The following is a 20,709-nucleotide window of genomic DNA, read 5'->3' as shown; positions in this document are numbered from 1 at the left end:
CTGCAGGAACTGGGAGATGAAGTCCTCCAGGCTATTGATATCTCTCATCCGGCTCTGGAAAAACATCAGCGGCTCGCCGAGTAATAGACTAGACAGTTGGAAGCGCCATACTAACCAAGAGGTGGGTATCAATTCTTGAATGGCTTTTATTTGATCTATAAATGGTCTGGGTTGCATATGACGGTGGGAGTTATCAAATTTTCCAAGACTTTGAAAAAGTTGAGTGCCGTTTACCACCTTGGTCGGTGTATAATGCATCCGACTGACTGGGATACTTTCCATACGGGTCTCTATTCTGGAGACTTGTTCTTCATTTGCGATCCATTTATCATTCATACTTTTCTTGTTTTTATTCACTTCATCGTACAATCCGGTGAGCTTCAACTGTTGTCCGCCTATGGCATTCTCTAACATGCCGTACTTTTCTCGTGATTTTGCCCCCTCTTCCGTTAAATTCGCTATACCTGTCTGCATGTTACTCTGCTCCTTGACTATATTCGCTATTTTATTATTATTTTCCTCCACCTTGGACTCTATCTCATCTTTATTTTCTAATACCTTTTCCATGACAGTTCCCATGATAGTGGTGCCTAGCTCCTTACCCAATACGTCCACCTGTTTTTCAACTTCCTTTGGTACATTATCCAACCGTTCATTTATTTGACAGGTGACATCATCTATACGAGTTTCTAACTTTTTGATAACTGCAGATTGAGTATCTATTTTTGTATCTATTATATTTCTCACTTCCTCCCTGGAGCTAGAAAATTTTTCATCCATAGTTTTGATACCTTCCTGTAGTATTTTAGTATTTTCCTCCGCTTTATCCTGGATGGCTTTAGTGTTTTCATTGATATCTTCTTGTATTTTTTTAGTCACTCCCTCCAAGGCTTGGCTGAGCAAGAGTTTAAATTCATTTATAGAATCGTTTGCTATGAGGTTTGTAGTATATCCGACTGAAGAATTTAATGTGGTGTTGCCTTTTCCTAGATTGGTGGTTGCGGATGGCGGTTGACTGGCGATATCGGATGGCGATTGGGTGGTGGCGCTCTCCGTTCCCTCGGCGGCGCTTGGAGCGATCTGCGAAGACGCCGGTACCGGGTTGGACGCCCTCACTCCCTCATCTCCCTCAGCCGGACTCTCATCGGAATTAATCGCATCAACGACGTTATCGATCTTCGTAGAAGACAATTAGGCCAAGTTTTGCGGGTCGAAATTGATGGAGCATATGCTGCCTCCCTCTCTCTCTCGTGGGTCTCCGCTGCATGGTCCTGGGTTGTTGATTGGCCGGTGTCGTAGCTGCATAGTTTTGGGGGTGGTCGCTGAAGTAGGAAATTTGCGAGTTAGCTGGCGACTGGTTCATGGTGACGTTATTTTGGAATACTTCGAGTAAATAGCCAAGTGTGTTGCCAAGTCTCAGGAATATAAAATGGATTCAGTGATAGTGCCTATCTGGATAAAATTGTGTGGTGTTAAAAGTTTCAAGTGTCATGTACATATATTACGAAAAGACCTTGAGTGCTACAGGTACGCTTATCAACCTAGATAGATTACGCTAATATAGTTCTTAAAATTTTAGGTAGGGTTTTATCTTCCTTACTAATAGCTATGCGATTTATTTCAAACAAATAATCATACCCCTGGTCAGCATACAATATCTAGATTCAAAAAATCAAAATCAAAATTTTACTATAGACTTTTATGGAAATTTCCATCCAATTTTTTCCTCTATTATGAGAATTATTATCAAACGTGTGTGACAGTTTGTCTGTATTTATGCAGCTTGAAAAATTTCAATTTGAAGAGCAACTCAATTATTTTAGCCAGAACTTACAATAGATTATAGATATATCTTGTTGAATCAACTTCAGATTATACTTCTTGCAGTTTTCAGTTTTATCAATAATTTATGAATCATTGGATAGTGAGATAGAGTAGGTAAGCTTTTCATCACGCTCCTGGTGGGGCCATTTGTGTGAAGTGTGGATTGTAAATCCTTCACAGATAATACGACGTTTCTGATATTTATAAGAGCAGTCTCTAATTCCCACTTTTGCAAATAAATTCACAAAAAATTAAGGCCGTCGGCTCACAAAATTAGGTTCAAACCTCAGCTCTAGCTCAGTGGTAGATACCATATTCCAAATATAAGTAATCACCATAAGGTTCAATGACCAGTGATTGATAATTCTTACCGCTGCTTCTATGAAGTTCTTGAAGAATACCTGTAGGAAATTAAAAGAATAGTTGATGACTGATTATCAGTAACCATGTACCACTAGAGAATAATCAGGACCAAGATAGTTTCTAGTTGATTCTTAAAACGCTCGTCGTGAATACAGGTATTCACCAATATACCCTTTCAAAATTCCTTAGAACTTACAACGCCAGTTCTGAAAGCTCTCTGGATCCTTATATGATATAACTGGACCTTATTAATATAATTTCTTAATAACTGTTCTGGTAGATGAGATGAATATCATCAAAGGATGATAAATATTGAGTGCTCTGAATAGATTAATATCACTCGATTCATAATTTTAAGTGCTGCTAAATATTTGTTGGTATTAAAACAGCTCAAACTGTATATCACGAGATGAGTTAGGATATAATAAAAAATTCTATGAGTTTGTATGCTGACATAAACCACAAAAATATATTCCATAAAAAAGATGGCATAAATATTCGATATATCTATAATTCACTTAATAATCTATTTCAAAAATCTGAATAATTATCACAGGCTTTGCTAATATTCACATAGTGAGTTTCAAATTCATAATATATTATATTTAATACTGATACTTATACTTCCAATTAATACAAAATTCTGCAAACAAAAACCTGTACGGTCTATAAGTTTGATGAATACTTTGGTCAATTAACAAATTATAATTAATAAATTAATATTCAAACATGAGATCTCAGGCATTTGTATGATTCGGGCCGTGCATGGAAGTAAGCTTCCTACATATATTAAATAAATTTATAAAATGTTCTTATGAACTATGTGATATTATTCAACACGTGGTGATTTTTAATTTAATTCAAGTTAATTTGAATAGCGCTTTTTTATTAATTACCCCACTGAACATAGAAAACGAGCTCGTTCGACTTATCACTCACTAAACTGAAGTTCTAGATGGTCTCGTGGATTGAATTAATTATTTCCAATAATTAATTAGGTAGGCTCCTTTTCGTCTCTGCTGGGCTAGCGCGTGATCCAGATTCTTATAAGTTTCTTTCGAATTAAAGCTATTTTTATGGGAATCTTTACAAATTACGAACTCTTTGACAGCACTGAGTTCACAGATAATTGACATTTAATACAAATACTTTACATTTAAAAAAGGGTTTGGCTTAATAGTTTTAAAATTTTTAAAAAGAAGAAGAAAGAACCCTAAACTCCATGTGCATCCTCTCAGGTCAGGATCTTAAGCCAGAAGAAGGAGGTTTTTTTTAGAAGAATTTGTCTCTTCCACGAATAATTCTGTAAGCTACTCTCTGATTGGCCTTCAATTTAATAAACTCAATGCAATTGGTTGCCTTGGGAATCAGGGCTTCCTCGGCTTTATAATAGAAAAAATTAACTAAAAAAGAATTTTTATACAAATGTATGGAGTGTTTATCTTAAATTGATTTCATAAATAAATCCTAACATGCGATGTTAATACATTTAGTTTTTATATGAGTTTTGTATACTCTTGATTTATCATGCTTTTTTAGATTATATAAATATTTATACAAATAATGGTGTTTGTATTTCTACACATCGACTTCCTTTAGTATACATATATATCCTTTATGAGTAAATTTTATATAATTCAACCTGTCATATGGGTTGATCGAATAATCAGCTGATTCGCTCAGTGTTCATTCTAATAATATCGATTTATCCAAGATCGACTAATTCTTTTCAAAATGTAAACAAATAACTCTATCCTCAATGTTCATGCATTTTATTTTTTATAATCCGCCAATAATAAGTAAGCCGCTTTATAATTTTTTGATCTTACCAATGGGTTCTCATAATTATTAAATCATAATTATACATGTTTTCTTATCATTGTTGATAATGCTATTACTCCTAATCGCTAATAATACTTGAATTGAGTTGATTTATCCTTTGACTAGGTCTAACCTTCTTTCCAATTTTATAGTTCTATTATATTTCATTGGTTCATTTTAAAATATTTGGTGGTATTATTTACCACATGACAACGTGTGTCTGGTCTAGCTCTAAGCAGCAACTAAACTAAAATTGTTAATGGGAATTTGGAATAAAAATCATTTGAAGGCAGAAAACGTTTATTACACATTTGGCACAACTTTTCATAATTTCATCTTCAATTCTAATTAGCTTATCTATACACAAATATGAGGACGATAATACATAGATAGTCTCTTATGTCATTAAATCAACCATGCTTAGAAAAATGTCTTTCAATTGTTTCGCCAAACTATAATTTTCAGGAGTTGATTTCCTAATTGCACTTTCACACTCATCGTACCATTCAATACAGTTTTTTAACCTCACTTCCAATTCGTTGTCAGCAGCCAACCACTTTCTCGGATCCATGTTTTGAGCGAATGAAGGAAACTAAGTATAGGCAGGAACTATTATAGAGTAATTAAGTGGTCTTTCTTCATTAATGACGACAGACAACATGTACGCGCTTTATGCAGTCTCAATGCATGCAGGCAATAAACACATTGTAGATCCTTTCCATTGTAGAAGAATCCATAACGAGCAATTTCTTTTCTGTGAATTCGTGTACATCAGAGCCATTTTCATACTTTGCATTCGATTGTTTTCGCACAAGAAATTATTTTTGTTTGATATATTTTTAAACAAAAAGAATATAATGTTGGGCAGAGAATAAAGCACAGCGGAATGTGTCTATTTTTATGAATGTTACACGCAGCATAACACCATGAACTAGTGAAAAAGCTGAAATCAGGTTTTGGAAAATCCTCTGGTATACATTGAACGTTGCTATGCAATCTTCTCAAAAACTTTGCTTTCTCAGTTCCTTTTGTGAAAATTTTCTCATAGCTGCAAGGTAATCACGTATTAATGACTCACTGTATTCTAAATCTCCATCTTCCCATTTTATTTTATGATAGTGACATTCTAACCATGTTACATCATTATACAATTTTGCACTCATTCTGTCTTTGCAAATGGTGATTTGAAATGTAACACATATAATTATAAACTGATCAATTATGGCAAGTTCTTTCACAATAATTTGATTACAATCTTGTTTAAACCAGTGAAGATCACCGTAGCAATTTTCGTAGACGTCTGCTTGTCCACTTCTTTATCTTCGATGGCGGGCTCCTCGAATCCTTCGTCTTTCTCTTCTCGTTTCTCCTCCTCCTCCTCCACCTGCAGCGGCTTCTGGATCGGTGCACCGCAGCTTGGTTCATAATAGAAACTATCAAGATCGCACTGAATACCAATAGAGCGAGTTTGTGGCTTGTCCAAAATATCAGAACACAAAGAATAGGACATGTTGTCTGTTCAAAGGTGAAACTGATAATGAACTAAATTGAGCAGAATGCACACCTTATATAGGTGGCGCACTCTATCAATAAAATTACTGAACTTCTTTCACCATGCTCGCGAGAGGTGTGTACTCCATCACACGATCGCTAATTAAAACGCAATACGCGGAAGTATTTGCAGGTACTGCACTATTAAATTCCATTTCAATACGAACATCTGTCGATGATTTCAAATGACTTGGTTGGTGTGAACAATCTACAACAATCAGCGGTGTTGATTCACAAAACGTTTTAAAGTCAATTTCTGTTCCGAGTTCGCTATTGATTGAATGATTATAATACGAGGGCGCGAAATCCAAGAACATCCGGTATAAAACTTCCTTCTTACCTAGCAGATTTTCATATGGATAATACTCACTGTTCAAATATACTTTAACATTGTAAATACCACAGCTATCGAAATTAGATATGATTTTTAATTTTATTCTTACGATCAGTTTGAAATGCAATTATAACGTATTTTGGACTATCAAAACTCGATGTGGTACGAACTGCCCAAGAATGGTTAAGTGAATTTTGCAAATTTGGTATTCACAAATTCCCAATGGCGGAAACCTAATTTCAGTGGAGTGTCAGCATCGAGCAGTCTCAAAAATTTCAGTCTTACATGATCTTCTAAAGTTATGTAGGGCATTCTCCATTGCAGTTTTGTAATTTTCACACTAACGCTTGTTCCATTTGTAGACTCAACACAATTTAGATCTGTCGGTGACCTCAATAAGACGAGTTCCTGTTTCAAATTTAAAATTATTCTTTGAAAATCTTCAAAAAACGGGAGGATTAATTTCAGCGGTACACAGAAAGTGAATGTATTATCCATTAGCTCATATCCTGCTCTGTCAAAACCAGCCAAGTGATATGTGTTTTTATCAAGAGTATTCTTCAATAGAATAGCTTTAATTATGGATGTTAATCCAATCAATCTTGATTTAGAAATTTGCTGACCTGCTAATTCATATTGTATTTCGTCAAAAAGGTTGCCGATTACGTTACTGCTTAATTTATAGTCTGCTGCAACTGGTGCATCGGCTGGGTCTGTTCCCGGTTTTGTACAGTTAACTGTTCCCTCAATCAATATGAATGATTTACAAGGTAAAGAATAGACATCTAAAGAATTTATGCCAATACGTGCCTCGTCAGAGTTTTTTATTTCCTGTCTTGAATAAACTGTATGAGTGTGAAATTGGAATTTAGTAATATCATTATAAAACTGAAGGTCTGTCTCCACATCCAGAATTTCACTAATTGCTCTGCCTGACATTTCGCCAATCAACTATAAAACCCAACTTTTCTAATATTCTCGCGCTTTTAGCCAACAAAGCACGTTTGTTTTTAGGTGTTGACGCTATCGCGTTCCTTCTCTAATGACTTGATGGTCTTATTCGAACGTGGGTTGAAAATAAGATAACCCATTACTTTTCACGTATGTGCAACCTAATTGTAATTGTATCTCCACGGAAATCAATAAACGATCCGTTCTGGTCCGTTACCTTTACATTAATAGTTTGAATTCGATGCGTATTCAAAGGTACATAAATAATCGGTGATGGTACTTCGTTTATTAAATAACCGCTAGGAACCTTTGGTAAAAATTCGTAGATTATATGTTTTTGTTTTCCCTCAGAGTAACTGCCGCAAGCTAAATTACACTCAACTACAATACTGTCAACGCTTGTTATGTTAACCAAATGTTTGGAATAATGCCATTTATTTGGCTGCAAAACAACATTATCAAAACCAAGTATCTTAGCAATCGAATCAGAACGTGTTAAATCAATGGGTTTATCAGAATGAATTTCAATCTTCATAGTATTTACATTTGCACGTATAATAAGTTTATTCTTCTTCCCATCAATATTCAATTTATTCTTTAAAGATTTTATAATATCCTCAACTCCATATGCACCAGTATCCAACTCGATTAATCTATCACCATATTTGAAGCTGGAATTTGTTCTTTTGTTAATGTTTGCAATACTATTGTAAGTGGAAAAATTAATCAATCCAATTTCCCATTCACGATTTTTATCCAATTCTATAATTTCTTGTAAATGTTCATAGAGGTTACTCGTGTTAGATTGTAATGTAATAACTACCATCTTGTGTGTTCACCACAAACACTTAATTACAACTGATTTGCAAGAAACAATAATGTAAGATGACCACAAAAATCGCTATTTAATGGTTGCATATGCTCCACATTATGAAATATATTTACTCCATTTTCTTTTTTCCAATATTTGTCCAATTCGTATGGAGGTTGTAAATTTCCAATTGGATCAAAATACCAAACATTAGAGCCAACTTTCTTATATGCTACCCAATGTGTCCCATCCTCGTTTCCCCTTGCTAACTTCACAATGGCATTCTCGTTTTTTAGAATTTTTTTGGGTAATGCATCTAGCATATATATTCCTCTTAGCTGAATCTGTAATAATTTCGACCAATCAATCAAATCATAATTACTCAATTCTCCTTCAATATTCATGCCTTCTTCTTTGTCTTCTTCCTATCTTCTTTGTTGTTCTACGTTTCTTAACTTGAGGGAATAAACTCACTCCATATGATGATGGGGGTAGGGGTGGAACTCTCCCCCCACTAGTTATTTCAGGAAAAGGCTTCAAAAAATATCCTTTTCCTGCAATATGCTTTTTCAACTGAGCTATAGCTTTGCGTCTAATATCGTTACTATAACTTCTCCTCTCATTCTTCTTCTTCTTCTTCTTTCTCAAAGACCCACCAAACGCCGCTTTAGCTTTCATAACGTTTGTAACAAGATAGCTAAGTGCTTTCTCGGCAAGGGGTGTTTGAGGATTTTTGAAAATGTCCCATGCAGCGTTTGCTAAGCTCTGTCAGCTACCGCTCGAGTTTTATTATCGCTATTTTGAGTATAGGCTATATCATGTATCTTGCAAGCTCTATCTAATGAATTTATACCTTGATCACCTCTGTTTAACCTTTCATTAACCTTGGTGCCCGCCCGCAATACTCGTATCCCGGAATATGATATTCTTCTCCCAGGTTATCAATTACCTTATTTGAAATAGTTGATGTCACATTACCTGCCAAACCTGACACACCTTTAAAAACTCTTGCCGCTGAACTCAAGATTCCTCTACCCCGTTTCCTCGAACTCTGCTTTTTTCTCCTACATACCATTTTTCATTACCTTTCAACTCAATGGTTGAACATTAACTGAGGTTAATTAATCAATACACCAACTTGAATTGGTTTAATTTTCAATCGAGTTGGAAATGAATTCATACCATGTATCAGATTGCTATGTGCTTATAACATTGCTTGAATGATAAGAATATTATTTCAAATCTGAAAGGTGAATGTGATTTGAAAAGGGGAGAAATGATGCTGGCATTGCAGGCCCACCCACATCTGTAGGAACACGTGCTAATGTAGGAACACGTGCTAATGTAGGAGGGAGCAAGAAGCCAGCACCGCTTGCCTGTACGGCTGTGTGTGTGTGTGTGTGTGTGTGTGTGTGGTGTGTGTGTGTGTGTGTGTGTGTGTGTGTGTGTGTGTGTGTAGCGGAAAAGACTAGTGAGCATGCTATTACTATAAAAGACTCAGTCACCTTATTTAAATATCATTCACAACAGAGCAGGTGAAGCAGCATTTCTTCTTCTGCGTGTTTCTACTATTCATTACGAACTTATCAACAACGGCAACAACAGTAAGAATTGAAAACAATTTTTTATCAAATATGCACACATTTTATTCATCTATTCACACATAATAATATCGTGTAAAGCATGTTAATGCTGGGTGCTTAGCGACATAAAAATTGTTAAAATTAGCATTTACAATTTTTATGTCTGTCATAAAAGCATTAACATGCTTTACAAACAGACATAATGATTTACACTGCAATTTGAAATTTTGAATGTCTTTTTCGCTCAAAATCCAGGCGAATCTTTCTGGCAAATAAACATCAGTTGTTCTCACTCCAGGCACCCGGATTTTGACCACAATTCGACAACCATGCTGGTTGCATGCCTCTCTCACATCACATATTGGGTAAGGTAAGCCCTCTTCCAGCTCACGCAGAGGCGTCCACGGTTTCTCCACCCGACTGTTTAATAATTTCAGGAAGCTTTCTGATTCCATCTCGTTCTCCGCTTCCTCCTCCTCCTCCTCCTCCCTTCGTCGCACCTCCTCCATCAGCGGTAGCATGGATGAGTTCTTTTCTGGCACACGTTTCTGTTGAAAAAATATTTCATTAGACTCTTATTTGTTTCAGATTTTTCATCATCAAATCATACGAGAGAGGGAGAACTTGCTCAACAGATTCACTATTCAAAACTGAAAGTAAGTAATGACTCAGAAATTCTCCGATTACTTGAACTCAATTCAAATTGCTAGATAATTGACTCAAAAATATTTCAGTTCATCACATGTTCATTTTTATCAACAATAATTTTGTTTCACACAAAATTATAACAGTTTATGCATGTGAACGCATTTTTCATAATTCAATAACAATGTATTATTCGAATCAATATTTCATTCATTACATGTTCTTTTTATCAACAATATTTTGTTTCACACAAATATTATAACAGTTTATGCATGTGAACGCATTTTTCATAATTCAAATAACAATGTATTATTTGAATCAATATTTCAGTTCATTACATGCTCATTTTTATCAACAATAATTTTGTTTCACACGGAATATTATAAACAGTTTATGCATTATTTGAATCAGTAATTTGATATAGTAAGTAATATCACAGAATAGCACAGAAGGCTAGCGGAATAGGACTTTCTGTTCATGCGTAATCGAGGTAGTTCCTTTGCCAGATTGCAGGTAGCGCGCAGAACCCTACTCCGGTCTCGCACACCCCCCTTCTGCACTCCGTCCTCACAACAACTCTATCACCCACTCCACTGACAGGTAGTCGCCCCTCACTCCTTCACACTATCACACACAAACACACACCACACAGATGCACACACACAGTCAACTCGGCACCAGACACCTGTCAACATGTGAAGCAATTATAGGACTATTGTGATAATATTATTCAACCGCCTTCTGTTTTCTTTGCATTTCATCCCAACATTCTCGCAGCTGAATCATGACTGTATCATTTATATTACTCTGTGTTCTGTAAGAATGAGAATTCTATGTAAAGAAGAAGTAAAGGAATAAGAAAAAGAGAAGAAAAAGAAGAAGAAGAAGAAGAAGAAGAAGAAGAAAATATGAAGTTTTCAGTTCATCATCTTCTAAATATTTATTATTTTCTATCACTATTGTATAGTATATCTTCATCTTTCTTATCCTCTTCTCCTCCTTCATGATCCACTAATTCTTATTTCTCTCATATGCTACTCCTTCTTCTTCTTTTTCTCTTCCTCCTCGTAGAAGAAGAAGAAGAAGAAGAAGAAGAAGATTTCTCCCTTCTTCTTCCACTGTCTAATCTTCTTCATGTTCTACCACTTCTTATTTCTATCTTGCTACTCCTTCCCATTCTCTCTTTCTTCAATGAGAAGAAGAAAAAATAAAAAGAAGAAGGAGAAGAAGAGGAAGAATAGAATGATGGAGAAGAGGAGAAGAAAAAGAAGAAGATGAGTAGATGATAAGAATAAAATGACGATTTTGAGTAGAAGAAGAAGAATAAATAATAGAACATGATGACAAAAAGATAATAGTAAGAAGCAGAAGAAGGAGAAAAAGAAGAAGAGCTACAACATGATGATGAAGAAAAATAAGTAGGAGATGAAGAGAATAAGATAACATGAGAAAAGAAGAAGAAGCTGATGTATTACTATTATTACATTCATTTAAACTACATAAGTCACCCAATCCATAATATTTGGTGAAGCTGAATTTTTGCAGGATGTTAGTATACATAATTAATAGCCTGGAATCACAATATACTCATTTTTCTCTCACTTGCTCTATAAGGTCAACTTTTGTAAAGATATCCAATACTCCAGAATCATTACCCGAAAAATGTTGCGTTTTCGGAACTAATTATCAAAACTGCCCTTTTTCACTATCTCGTAACTGGACTATTATTAACTAATGAGCTGTTTAACATGCATTTGAACATGAAGATTCTGAATTTATCACTTTTATACCCTGGCCACCATGGGCGCCGACTTATCAAAATCTTTGGGTGGGCTCATTGGTTAGGGGTCTGGGGAGGGGTTTTTTCCATATAATTGATCAGAATTTTTTGTGGACTCAGCCCCCCAAAATATTTTTTGGGTGGGCTCCACAGCCTACCTACCTACCTACCTACCCAGACCTTATGGAATCGGCATCAGTGCTGGTCACTTTTTTGAAAACTGAGTATCCTACCATTATAATATAATGGAGAACTTCGTTTCTCTGATACCTTTTTGGCTATTGCATTTTGTGTTTCACACAGAAAGGACTTGTCACGGTTGATTATAAGAATCGTTCAATGGTGGGTGTTGAGCTTTGAAAATGCTGCTTTTGTTTATTGAAGCCCCGCTTATGCTGGGGGTGCTACAGGCTGGTTGTTGTCTTGTTGAAGACAGTCTGCTGTTTGTCCTCTTTCTGGATGGTTGATTGTGTTGTGATAGTTTCGTGTTTGCCGTCTTGGTCTCGAGCAATTGACTAAAAGTGAAGAGACTAAGTTACTCGCCAATGTGAATAATCGAGCTTCCGCGATGTCATTTACAGTGTGCTCTTACAAAGGCTGCACAAACAGTGCAGCAAAAATCAAAGGACTGAAGATGTTCCGTTTTTCCAAATCTTTATCAGAAATTTGGATACGTCATACAGGTAAGAAAATTTCATAATTCTCATAATAATATACCGGATGTTTCATGAGTGAGTTTACCAAGTAAGTGTATATTTTAGGAGCAAGTGACCAAGGGAGCAAGAATCTATTCATATCGCTATATTTGATTGAAACTAATACACTGCACATAGGTTGTAAACTTGAAAGAATTTTGAAAATGCTCTCCACTCACTTCAATTAATTTTTTATATCATTTTACAATGTTGAGAGATTTATAAGTAGACCTTTACACTTAGAACAATCTGCATGTATTCTAATTCTCTAGTAATGATTAGCCTTCAATTCTAGCATTTATATTTAGTTGTTAGCCTCTAATTATTCTTAAACTTCAAGGAGCTGCTAGAAAAAACTCAATGTAAAATAATTTGACAAATTTATGACTGAACTTAAGTTTGTGGCCTAAGCCCGACTTAAATAAAACACTGATGTCTCTCTCTTGAATGCTTGCTACCATCGGACTCCCCAATGCTTAATGCCCCCAAACAGAAAACTCTAACGGTGTAACATCCGGGTTGTGGGCATATTGTTCCATTCAATTAACCTTGGTAAACTCACACAGAAAACTCACGCAATTCATTAGATGTCAATTAAAGGAAGAAACTTTGTAATCAGAAATCAGACCCATGTTTCCATTTCGCCAATCAACATTCAATATCATTATTTTATAACAATAATAAACATCATCAACATAATGCAATGCTAATTTTAAGATCTGTTTACCAAGATTAATAATAAATTTGGAGACACATTAGAGCTCGTTTCACTTTCATTGCACTTAATAAAATTATTATTTATTTTATTGTTATAACATATTAATATTTATTATCACGTAATATCATGAAACTTGAGTAGTTTTTTTTAGTTTATGAATTTCCTACTGGACTGACTGCTAAAAAAAGTATCAGAAAAGAAGAGAAATGAACATCATAACTTGATATTTGACCGAGCGAAGTGAGGTCTAAGATTCATGTCGACGGTTAGGCATTTCTCTTAATGTTTACATGTTAGAATGTTTACATGTTTAAATGTTCAAATGTTTATAAGTTGCGCATTTACGGCGAAACGCGGTAATAGATTTTCATGAAATTTGACAGGTATGTTCCTTTTTAATTGCGCGTCGATGTATATACAAGTTTTTGGAAATTTTGCATTTCAAGGATAATATGAAAGGTAAAAGGAGCCTCCTTCATAAGTCGATATTACAGTAAAAGTCAGATTAAAGAATTATTCATCATAAATCAGCTGACAAGTGATTACACAGATGTGTGGAGAAGCCAGTCTATTGCTGTATTTCCATAAGGTCTATAGTTTCAATCAGGTGGATGAGAATACTGCGTGAGGTCTACTGTTCACAAAACTGCTAGTAGTTCTGTGAACAGTAGACCTCGCACAGTTATACACCAACTATTCATTTGATCAGATCATGCTTACACAAGATTTAATTATCATATAACGCTCTCCGGAATTTAGCGCGAGAAAACCAGAAGACATCTAGGCGCCCAGACGAGCTGTTATAAGTTCTTTGCATCCTATTTATTAGGATACAATTATAGTCATGCAATTTATAGTCTTCACAGCTGTTAATTTTTTACCAAGTTACATTGAGATATTGAATTGCATGCTTCATGGCATGCAATTTATAGTCAACTCGACAGCTGATTTATGATGAATAATTCTATAGTCTGATTTTTACTCAAATATTGACGTATGAAGAAGGCTCCTTTTTCCTTTTATATTATCCTTGAAATGCAAAATTTCCAAAAACCTTGTATATATGTCGACGCGCAATTTAAAAGGAACATACCTGTCAAATTTCATGAAAATCTTTAACCGCATTTCGCCGTAAATGCGCAACATAAAAACATTTAAACATTGAGAGAAATTCCAAAACCGTCGACTTGAATCTTAGACCTCACTTCGCTCGGTCAACTAGTCCGTTAGTCAATTACAATCATAATATCGGGGACCGAGCTTCGCTCTGGAGTACTGAAGCATAAAAAATGCATTATGAAAGAATAAATTATAATAACATTCATACAGAAATGTTCTATCTAATAAAATTTATCTTTATTTTTCTCGAGCAACTTTGTAAGTCTTCTTCTACAAAAGTACATAGCTTTCAAGTACCACCAACAACTACAATATTTATCTTAATTATTTTTTATAAATTCACTTTTGAACTCTTAGATCTTCCAGAATGCTCGATAATGTGAGGGCATACCGATTTGGAGATAGAGAACTATCATTAATTTGATACTACGAGAAGAGATACTCTATAAGGAATTAATAGATTTAATCACAGAATTAATATAGCAAATTATTATAGAAGATTTCTCTGATTTAATTTGGCAACATTTGAAAAGATGAATGGCTTCAAAGGTTTTCTACTGCAGGTTTTTTATTCAAATTTTTAATTTTTAAGGTTGTCATCCTTTCGTAGTCTTTCAAACAGGCATTCAACCAATCCACTTGTCTTAGAGAATTATCATTTTTTTAGAAGGAATATAAATATTGTAGGGTACTTATAGTATGAATTCATAATCATACGTAGCCTATACTTTTCAATTAATGATTCATTTTTATTAAAAACATTATTATCGGATCATGAAGAGTTTGTTTTCCTTTTCACAAATAAAAAATAAAGAATGAGAGTTTAACAATAAGAGAACAAGTATCATTTGAGAATTCCTCTCACAAATTATAAATGAGAAATATGTGTTTCACAATACGAGAGCAAGTATTCAATACAATTCTCAATTATTGAATTTCTAGAAAAATTGAAGATAAAAATTGTATGAATTGTATGAGATGTTGATGGGACTTGAAAGTTATTTACTTTTTGAGAAAAATACTTACAAAGTTGCTCAATTTAACATTAAAAAGATAGGAAGAATAGATATTTAGAGCACCAATGACGTCACACCGATCATCTGACTCTGATCATTAAAATATTGAGATGCGCGTGGCCAGTACCTTCTATTCTAGGTACCTGGGTACCTAAATAATTTAGATCAAATATGTTAAAGTGACAGAGTTATATTCATTTCAAATAGGATCCTTAATGAAACCTACTGTCAAATTATTCTTGTAAGAGAAATATTTATGTTTTTATAATTTTCATACACTCTGTAGCCTATAATTAAAAGTTGCCGGTTTCAAAGATTACAATATAATAGTTCTTCAGTGAGTTCTCCAACCCAGGGGGTCACTAGTATTTATCACTACTTTAATGTTATAAGAAATTCCTCACGTCGTGGCAGAGAGAATATAGTGTTATGGAGCCTACATGTGTAAATTGTAAATCATCAATATGTTGATGTCCTTTCATCCAATATGTATCTTTTTTTCCAGGAAATTCTGATTTGATTGGACTATCTCCAACAAAATTGAACAAGCTAAAGAGAGTCTGTGAGCAGCATTTTCGAGAATCGGATATTCTGCCAAGTGGCCGATTGATGAATGGCGCTGTTCCATTGTGCTACGTTGCACCAGAAGTAATACCTGGCCCTTCACACCCACCACTTGTTCCAGAATCCCCTACACCGACTCTTAATAGATCATCATCCACTCCCCGAAAATATAGAAATATTAGTGCATTGGGTAATCCTCCCGTCTCGCCATCACCAACTTCTCCATCACTCAGCACCCCATCTGGCAAGTTTTGGGTGAATAATGTATCACCATCGCCAAAGCTGAAGTCGGTGAATAGAGCTTTATTTGGTTCATCGAATAAGAGTTTGGAAGAGAAAGTGAAAGTGTTGTCAACGAAGGTTGCAGTCTTGAGAAATAAGTTAGCTAGTAAGAGAGCAACTATTTACAGGTTGAAGAAGCAATTGAAACAAAAAAGGGTTTCTGACTCTCAAAAATTTGCTTTGTTGAATTTCCCCCTCCGAAGTGAAGAAGCTGCTATCGTGTGGAGAATGCAGAAGCATAAAAAAAATCAACCATGGTCGAAAAAGGAGAAGATGATCAGCACAACTCTCTATTTGGTTTCTCCTGCAGCCTATAAGTTTCTCAAACAAATTATGATTTTTCCAGGCATCAGCACTATAAAAGCTTGGATTTCTGAGAAAAACTCCTATAGAACTGGTTTCAACAAAGATCTAATGGAGAGGATCAGAGCGAAGGCTCGGTGCATGTCATCAAAAGAAAAGTCATGTGTTCTTATGTTTGATGATATGGCTATCAAACAGGCCTTGGAGTACTCGACAAACTTGGATATCATAGAAGGATATCAAGATATAGGAAATTATGGCCGTGATTGTCATTTAGGCAAGCAAGCAACAGTTTTTATGATTCGGGGCCTCTATTATCAATGGAAGTTACCAGTTGGTTATTTCATAACTGAGAAAGGACTGTCAGGCGATAAAACTAAAACTCTGTTGCTTGATTGTGTAACGTTTCTCGAAAATGCAGGTCTTGATGTTAGAGCTGTTGTTTGCGACCAGTGTACCACTAATCGTAGTGCATACAAGCAGCTTGGAGTAAGTCCTGCACGGCCATATTTTGAAATGAGTGGAGGACGAGTTGTCCATGCACTTTTCGATGTTCCTCATCTTGTAAATCAGTTCGAAACAACCTCCTCACACATGATTTTATAATGGATAACAGAGTTATATCATTCAGAGACATCGAGGAGATGTATGCAATTGATTCCAGCAGTGGGTCAACGAGAGCTGCTCACCAGTTGACACCAAGTCATATCTGGCCGAATAGTTTCCAAAAAATGAAGGTTTCGCTTGCAACACAAATTTTCAGTCATACAACAGCAGCTGCTTTGAAAACTGTGGTAGCAACTGGTCAATTGAGAAGTGAGACAGCATTGGATACAGCTGAATTTATTGTGCACATGAATTCCCTCTTTGATGCCCTTAACAGTAAGAAGAAATTTTCGAGAAATCCAGACAATTCTGCTCTAAGCAAAGACAATGTTCATGTAAACAGTATTTTGAAGACATCATTAGGGATATTCCAAAAACTCGAAAAAATCAATGCAAAAAAAAAGAGGCCACCGTGCTTTGAAGGATTTTTGTTGACAATAAATTCAGTGTTGTCTCTAATCGATGCTGAGGGAGTGGAATACCTACTCACTTCTCGATTGAATCAGGACCCAATCGAGAACTTATTCTCGTCAATTAGACAAAGGGGTGGATGGAATAGGAATCCAACAGTTCGGGTTTTCAGAGGATCTCTGAGACTATTCAATTTGAAGTATTTGATGGAGCCACCTAGGACATCAAGTTATACTTTGGATGAAGATGAGATACTTATCATTGACCAAAATGAAAAGATGGAAGGAATAGTTCCGGAAACTCTAGAAGATGTTCAGTCAGTGGAAACCATGTCAATTGGATCTTCCAATGAATCTTCTTCATGCTCGGAAACTGATGAGACATCCAGGAGCCTCCCAGGAATAGACAACTTCGAAGCAACCACGTTAGAGAGCTGTTCACAAACGTATTTTGCTGGGTACTTGGCTTACAGATGCTATCGGAAATACGTTTGTGAAAAATGTCTCAACTCACAATGTGATATGAACTCCAATCTATCTAGCGCTGAAGAACTTCTAATTATGAATAGGACGTTTTCTAGTATGAGACTGCAAGAAGGAGGTGGGTTGAAAGCACCATCGAAAGCTTTCAATGAAATAGTCAGCCACTCATTGAAAATGTACAAGGCTTTTTTCAAAAAAATCTCATTCAAGAATAATGTAGTTGCACGACTAATGAAAATCACCATCAAGAAAATCGATTTTTCAGATATTGATGATGAGTGTCGAAAACACTACATGTTCACCTTGAAATTGCTCTTCAGAGTATTGATTTTCAAGCAGTGTCGGTGGGTAACATCATCCTGTAAGAAGTCATCCATTGAAAAAATGAAAGTTTTGCAAAATATTTGAGGCTTTGGCATCTATGATTAGAACATTTTCATTATTTGGTTACAACCTTGGTAACCAAGCCCAGGTTGTAAAGTTTCGACCCTCAGGAGAGGGCGGGGTAATTGGGTGTCATCCAGCTTTAGCCTAACTCTACCCTGTTAGATTGACAGCTCATCCCTGGGTAGGGCCAACACAATTTGAAAATGTTCTCATCTGCAATCATAATGTCTATTGCTGCAACATTAGAAATCTAGGTCTCCAGCATGTAAAAATTGTATAAATAGTGAAATAAATAAATAGACGTTTATTGTAATATATGTATATACATAACTTGAGTTATATCATAAGAAAGTAATATTATATCAAAGAAAGGGAAGTTTGTCATGATAAGTTAGGAATTGGAAAAATTGTAATATAAGTAGAAGTAGAACAAGTAGGACTAAAAATGCACCTGCCAAAATTTGTTAATTTGAATTACTCAAGTTCCTGTATAAATTGTAGTATATGTATATACATAAAACAAGTAGCATTAGAAATGAACATATGAGAGTTTTATAAATTTGAACTAATAAGTTATCATGTGTAAATTGTAATATATTATGCATGTATGTAAACAAGTAGCACTAAAGATGTACATATCAAATTTTGAATGAATTGGAATTATCGATTGATTATTATGTAATTATTGTAATATTGTTATATTTGTATATTCATATAAAGAGTAGCACTAGAAATGAACATATGAGAATAAATTACATAAATTTGAATTAATAAGTTGTCATATAAATTGTAATACAGTATATGCATTATACTTAAAAAATGTATGTAGCACTAAAAATGTACATATCAAATTTATATGGATGGAAAATGATTATTATATGAATTGTAATATATGTATATACGTAACACAGCCGCAAGCCGGTCCCTAGCCCGGGCCCAATCTTTGCGGTTGGGGAATGTGGAGGGGTTGTACTTAAATTTATGGAATTCAACTTTCAATATTTTGATGTGATTCAGTTCATGTACAGATTTAGAATATAATTTGAAATTACTAGACTGCATAAACCTGTGGCACTAAGAGATGATTACCATGATTTTATTTTATAACTTCAAATCTCACATCAAAAAATCTATTAATCTAATATTTTGATGAGAATTTTTTTCACTGGGGATGATGCCCACGTCATGGTTTGTATAAGGGTGATGAGACTGATGATGATGATGATGATAATGATGAGAGCCGTGACCTGATATGTGTGAACATTCTTATGTTCTCCTGGGTCCCCAAAAACAAATAGAGACTTTTTCAGAGATTCGACCGTATTTCATAACAAAGCTTACCAGACCTTTTTTTGAACAAAGACAATTTTTGGATAGAACATGTTTTTTTCAAAAGAGGACTGGTTGTCTGTCCAGTCTGAAACCTGGAAGAAATTGTTAGTTTAACTTCAACAATAAGAATATAACAATAGTTAACACTCACACTCCTCCTACCACCATCACCTCCTTCTTCCCCTTCATCTTCTTCTCCTTCTTCTTCTTCTTCTTCTTCTTCTTCTTCTTCTTCTTCTTCTACTACTACTTCTTCTCCTTCTCCTCCTCTTCCTTCAGCTCCTCCTCCTCCATTTTTATCTTCATTTTATTCATCTCCATCTTATTCTTCTTCTGCTATTTCTTCGTGTCTTCTTATTCTTCTTTTTCTTCTAGGAGGAGGAAGAAGAGGAGGAGAAAAAGAAGAAACAAAGAAATAGCAGAAGAAGAATAAGGAGAAGAAGAAGAAAATGAAGATGAGAATGGAGGAGGAAGAGAACGAGAAGAAGATGAAGAGCTGAGAATAATAGTGGAAGAAGAAGTGAGAAGAAGGATAATAATTATGAGAGGGAAAGAAAATGATCAGAAGTTCTTCTTTTTCTTCTCTTTCTTCTCCTTATCTGTCATATCCCATCAACTCCTCCTTCTCTTATTATTATTATCATTATTATCATCATCTCATCCTACTCTTTTCTACTCATGATCATCAAATAATATTTTCTTCTTATTTTTCTCATTATTCTTATCATCCTCCTTTTCTTCTCCTATCATATTAAGAACTTATCATATCAACAGATTATAGAAAAATAGAAATTATATATACTCATAATTCAGCTCTAGAGTTGTCAGAGCAGAAAGCTACATATCACAAAGGAATGAAATGTTTGTCTTTTATAATAGGCCACTAATTGGCCTTTGGTTGTGCTTGCAATATTATTCTTGAGGCTTCCTCAGAAATGAGTTGAAAGCCTGGCAGGCTGCCAGATGCAGCTATAAAAAACCGGATCAAAAGACTGACACTCTCCTTCCATATTCCCATGCCAGCCCACTTTTCTCCTTCCACTCATTACAAGCCGTTACAAGCGACTGTTGACATGCTTATGCAATCTGGTGGGACAATGCAGAACTAACTTATGCTAACTTATGCGTGAT

General features: G+C 35.1%; 2 protein-coding genes across 2 annotated transcripts; both read left to right on the top strand.

Moving 5' to 3' along the window:
- Positions 1-7: 7 nt before the first annotated feature.
- Positions 8-11,887, top strand: LOC120353319. The gene is made up of 3 exons (XM_039436583.1): positions 8-121; positions 991-1,180; positions 11,784-11,887. The coding sequence occupies exons 1-3, from the start codon at positions 17-19 to the stop codon at positions 11,885-11,887; spliced, it is 399 nt and encodes a 132-aa protein (XP_039292517.1). The 5' UTR covers positions 8-16.
- Positions 11,106-18,906, top strand: LOC120353222. Its single transcript, XM_039436066.1, has 2 exons — positions 11,106-12,346; positions 15,717-18,906. Exons 1-2 carry the CDS (start codon positions 12,232-12,234, stop codon positions 16,964-16,966), a joined length of 1,365 nt encoding a protein of 454 aa, XP_039292000.1. The 5' UTR covers positions 11,106-12,231; the 3' UTR covers positions 16,967-18,906.
- Positions 18,907-20,709: the final 1,803 nt, after the last annotated feature.

This window comes from Nilaparvata lugens, chromosome 10 (assembly GCF_014356525.2).
Source record: "Nilaparvata lugens isolate BPH chromosome 10, ASM1435652v1, whole genome shotgun sequence".
In the NCBI taxonomy this organism is placed as follows: domain Eukaryota; kingdom Metazoa; phylum Arthropoda; class Insecta; order Hemiptera; family Delphacidae; genus Nilaparvata; species Nilaparvata lugens.
The sequence above is the reverse complement of the archived record's forward strand: the minus strand, read 5'-3'. Positions and strand labels throughout refer to the sequence as shown.

Coding starts and splice junctions, on each gene's coding strand:
- LOC120353319 (XM_039436583.1), top strand. CDS start 17: ATGAAGTCCTCCAGGCTATTGATATCTCTCATCCGGCTCTGGAAAAAC. Junction 122..990: donor AGCGCCATACTAACCAAGAG/GTGGGTATCAAT, acceptor GCCTTTTCCTAG/ATTGGTGGTTGCGGATGGCG. Junction 1,181..11,783: donor CAACGACGTTATCGATCTTC/GTAGAAGACAAT, acceptor TTGTGGACTCAG/CCCCCCAAAATATTTTTTGG.
- LOC120353222 (XM_039436066.1), top strand. CDS start 12,232: ATGTCATTTACAGTGTGCTCTTACAAAGGCTGCACAAACAGTGCAGCA. Junction 12,347..15,716: donor AATTTGGATACGTCATACAG/GTAAGAAAATTT, acceptor CTTTTTTTCCAG/GAAATTCTGATTTGATTGGA.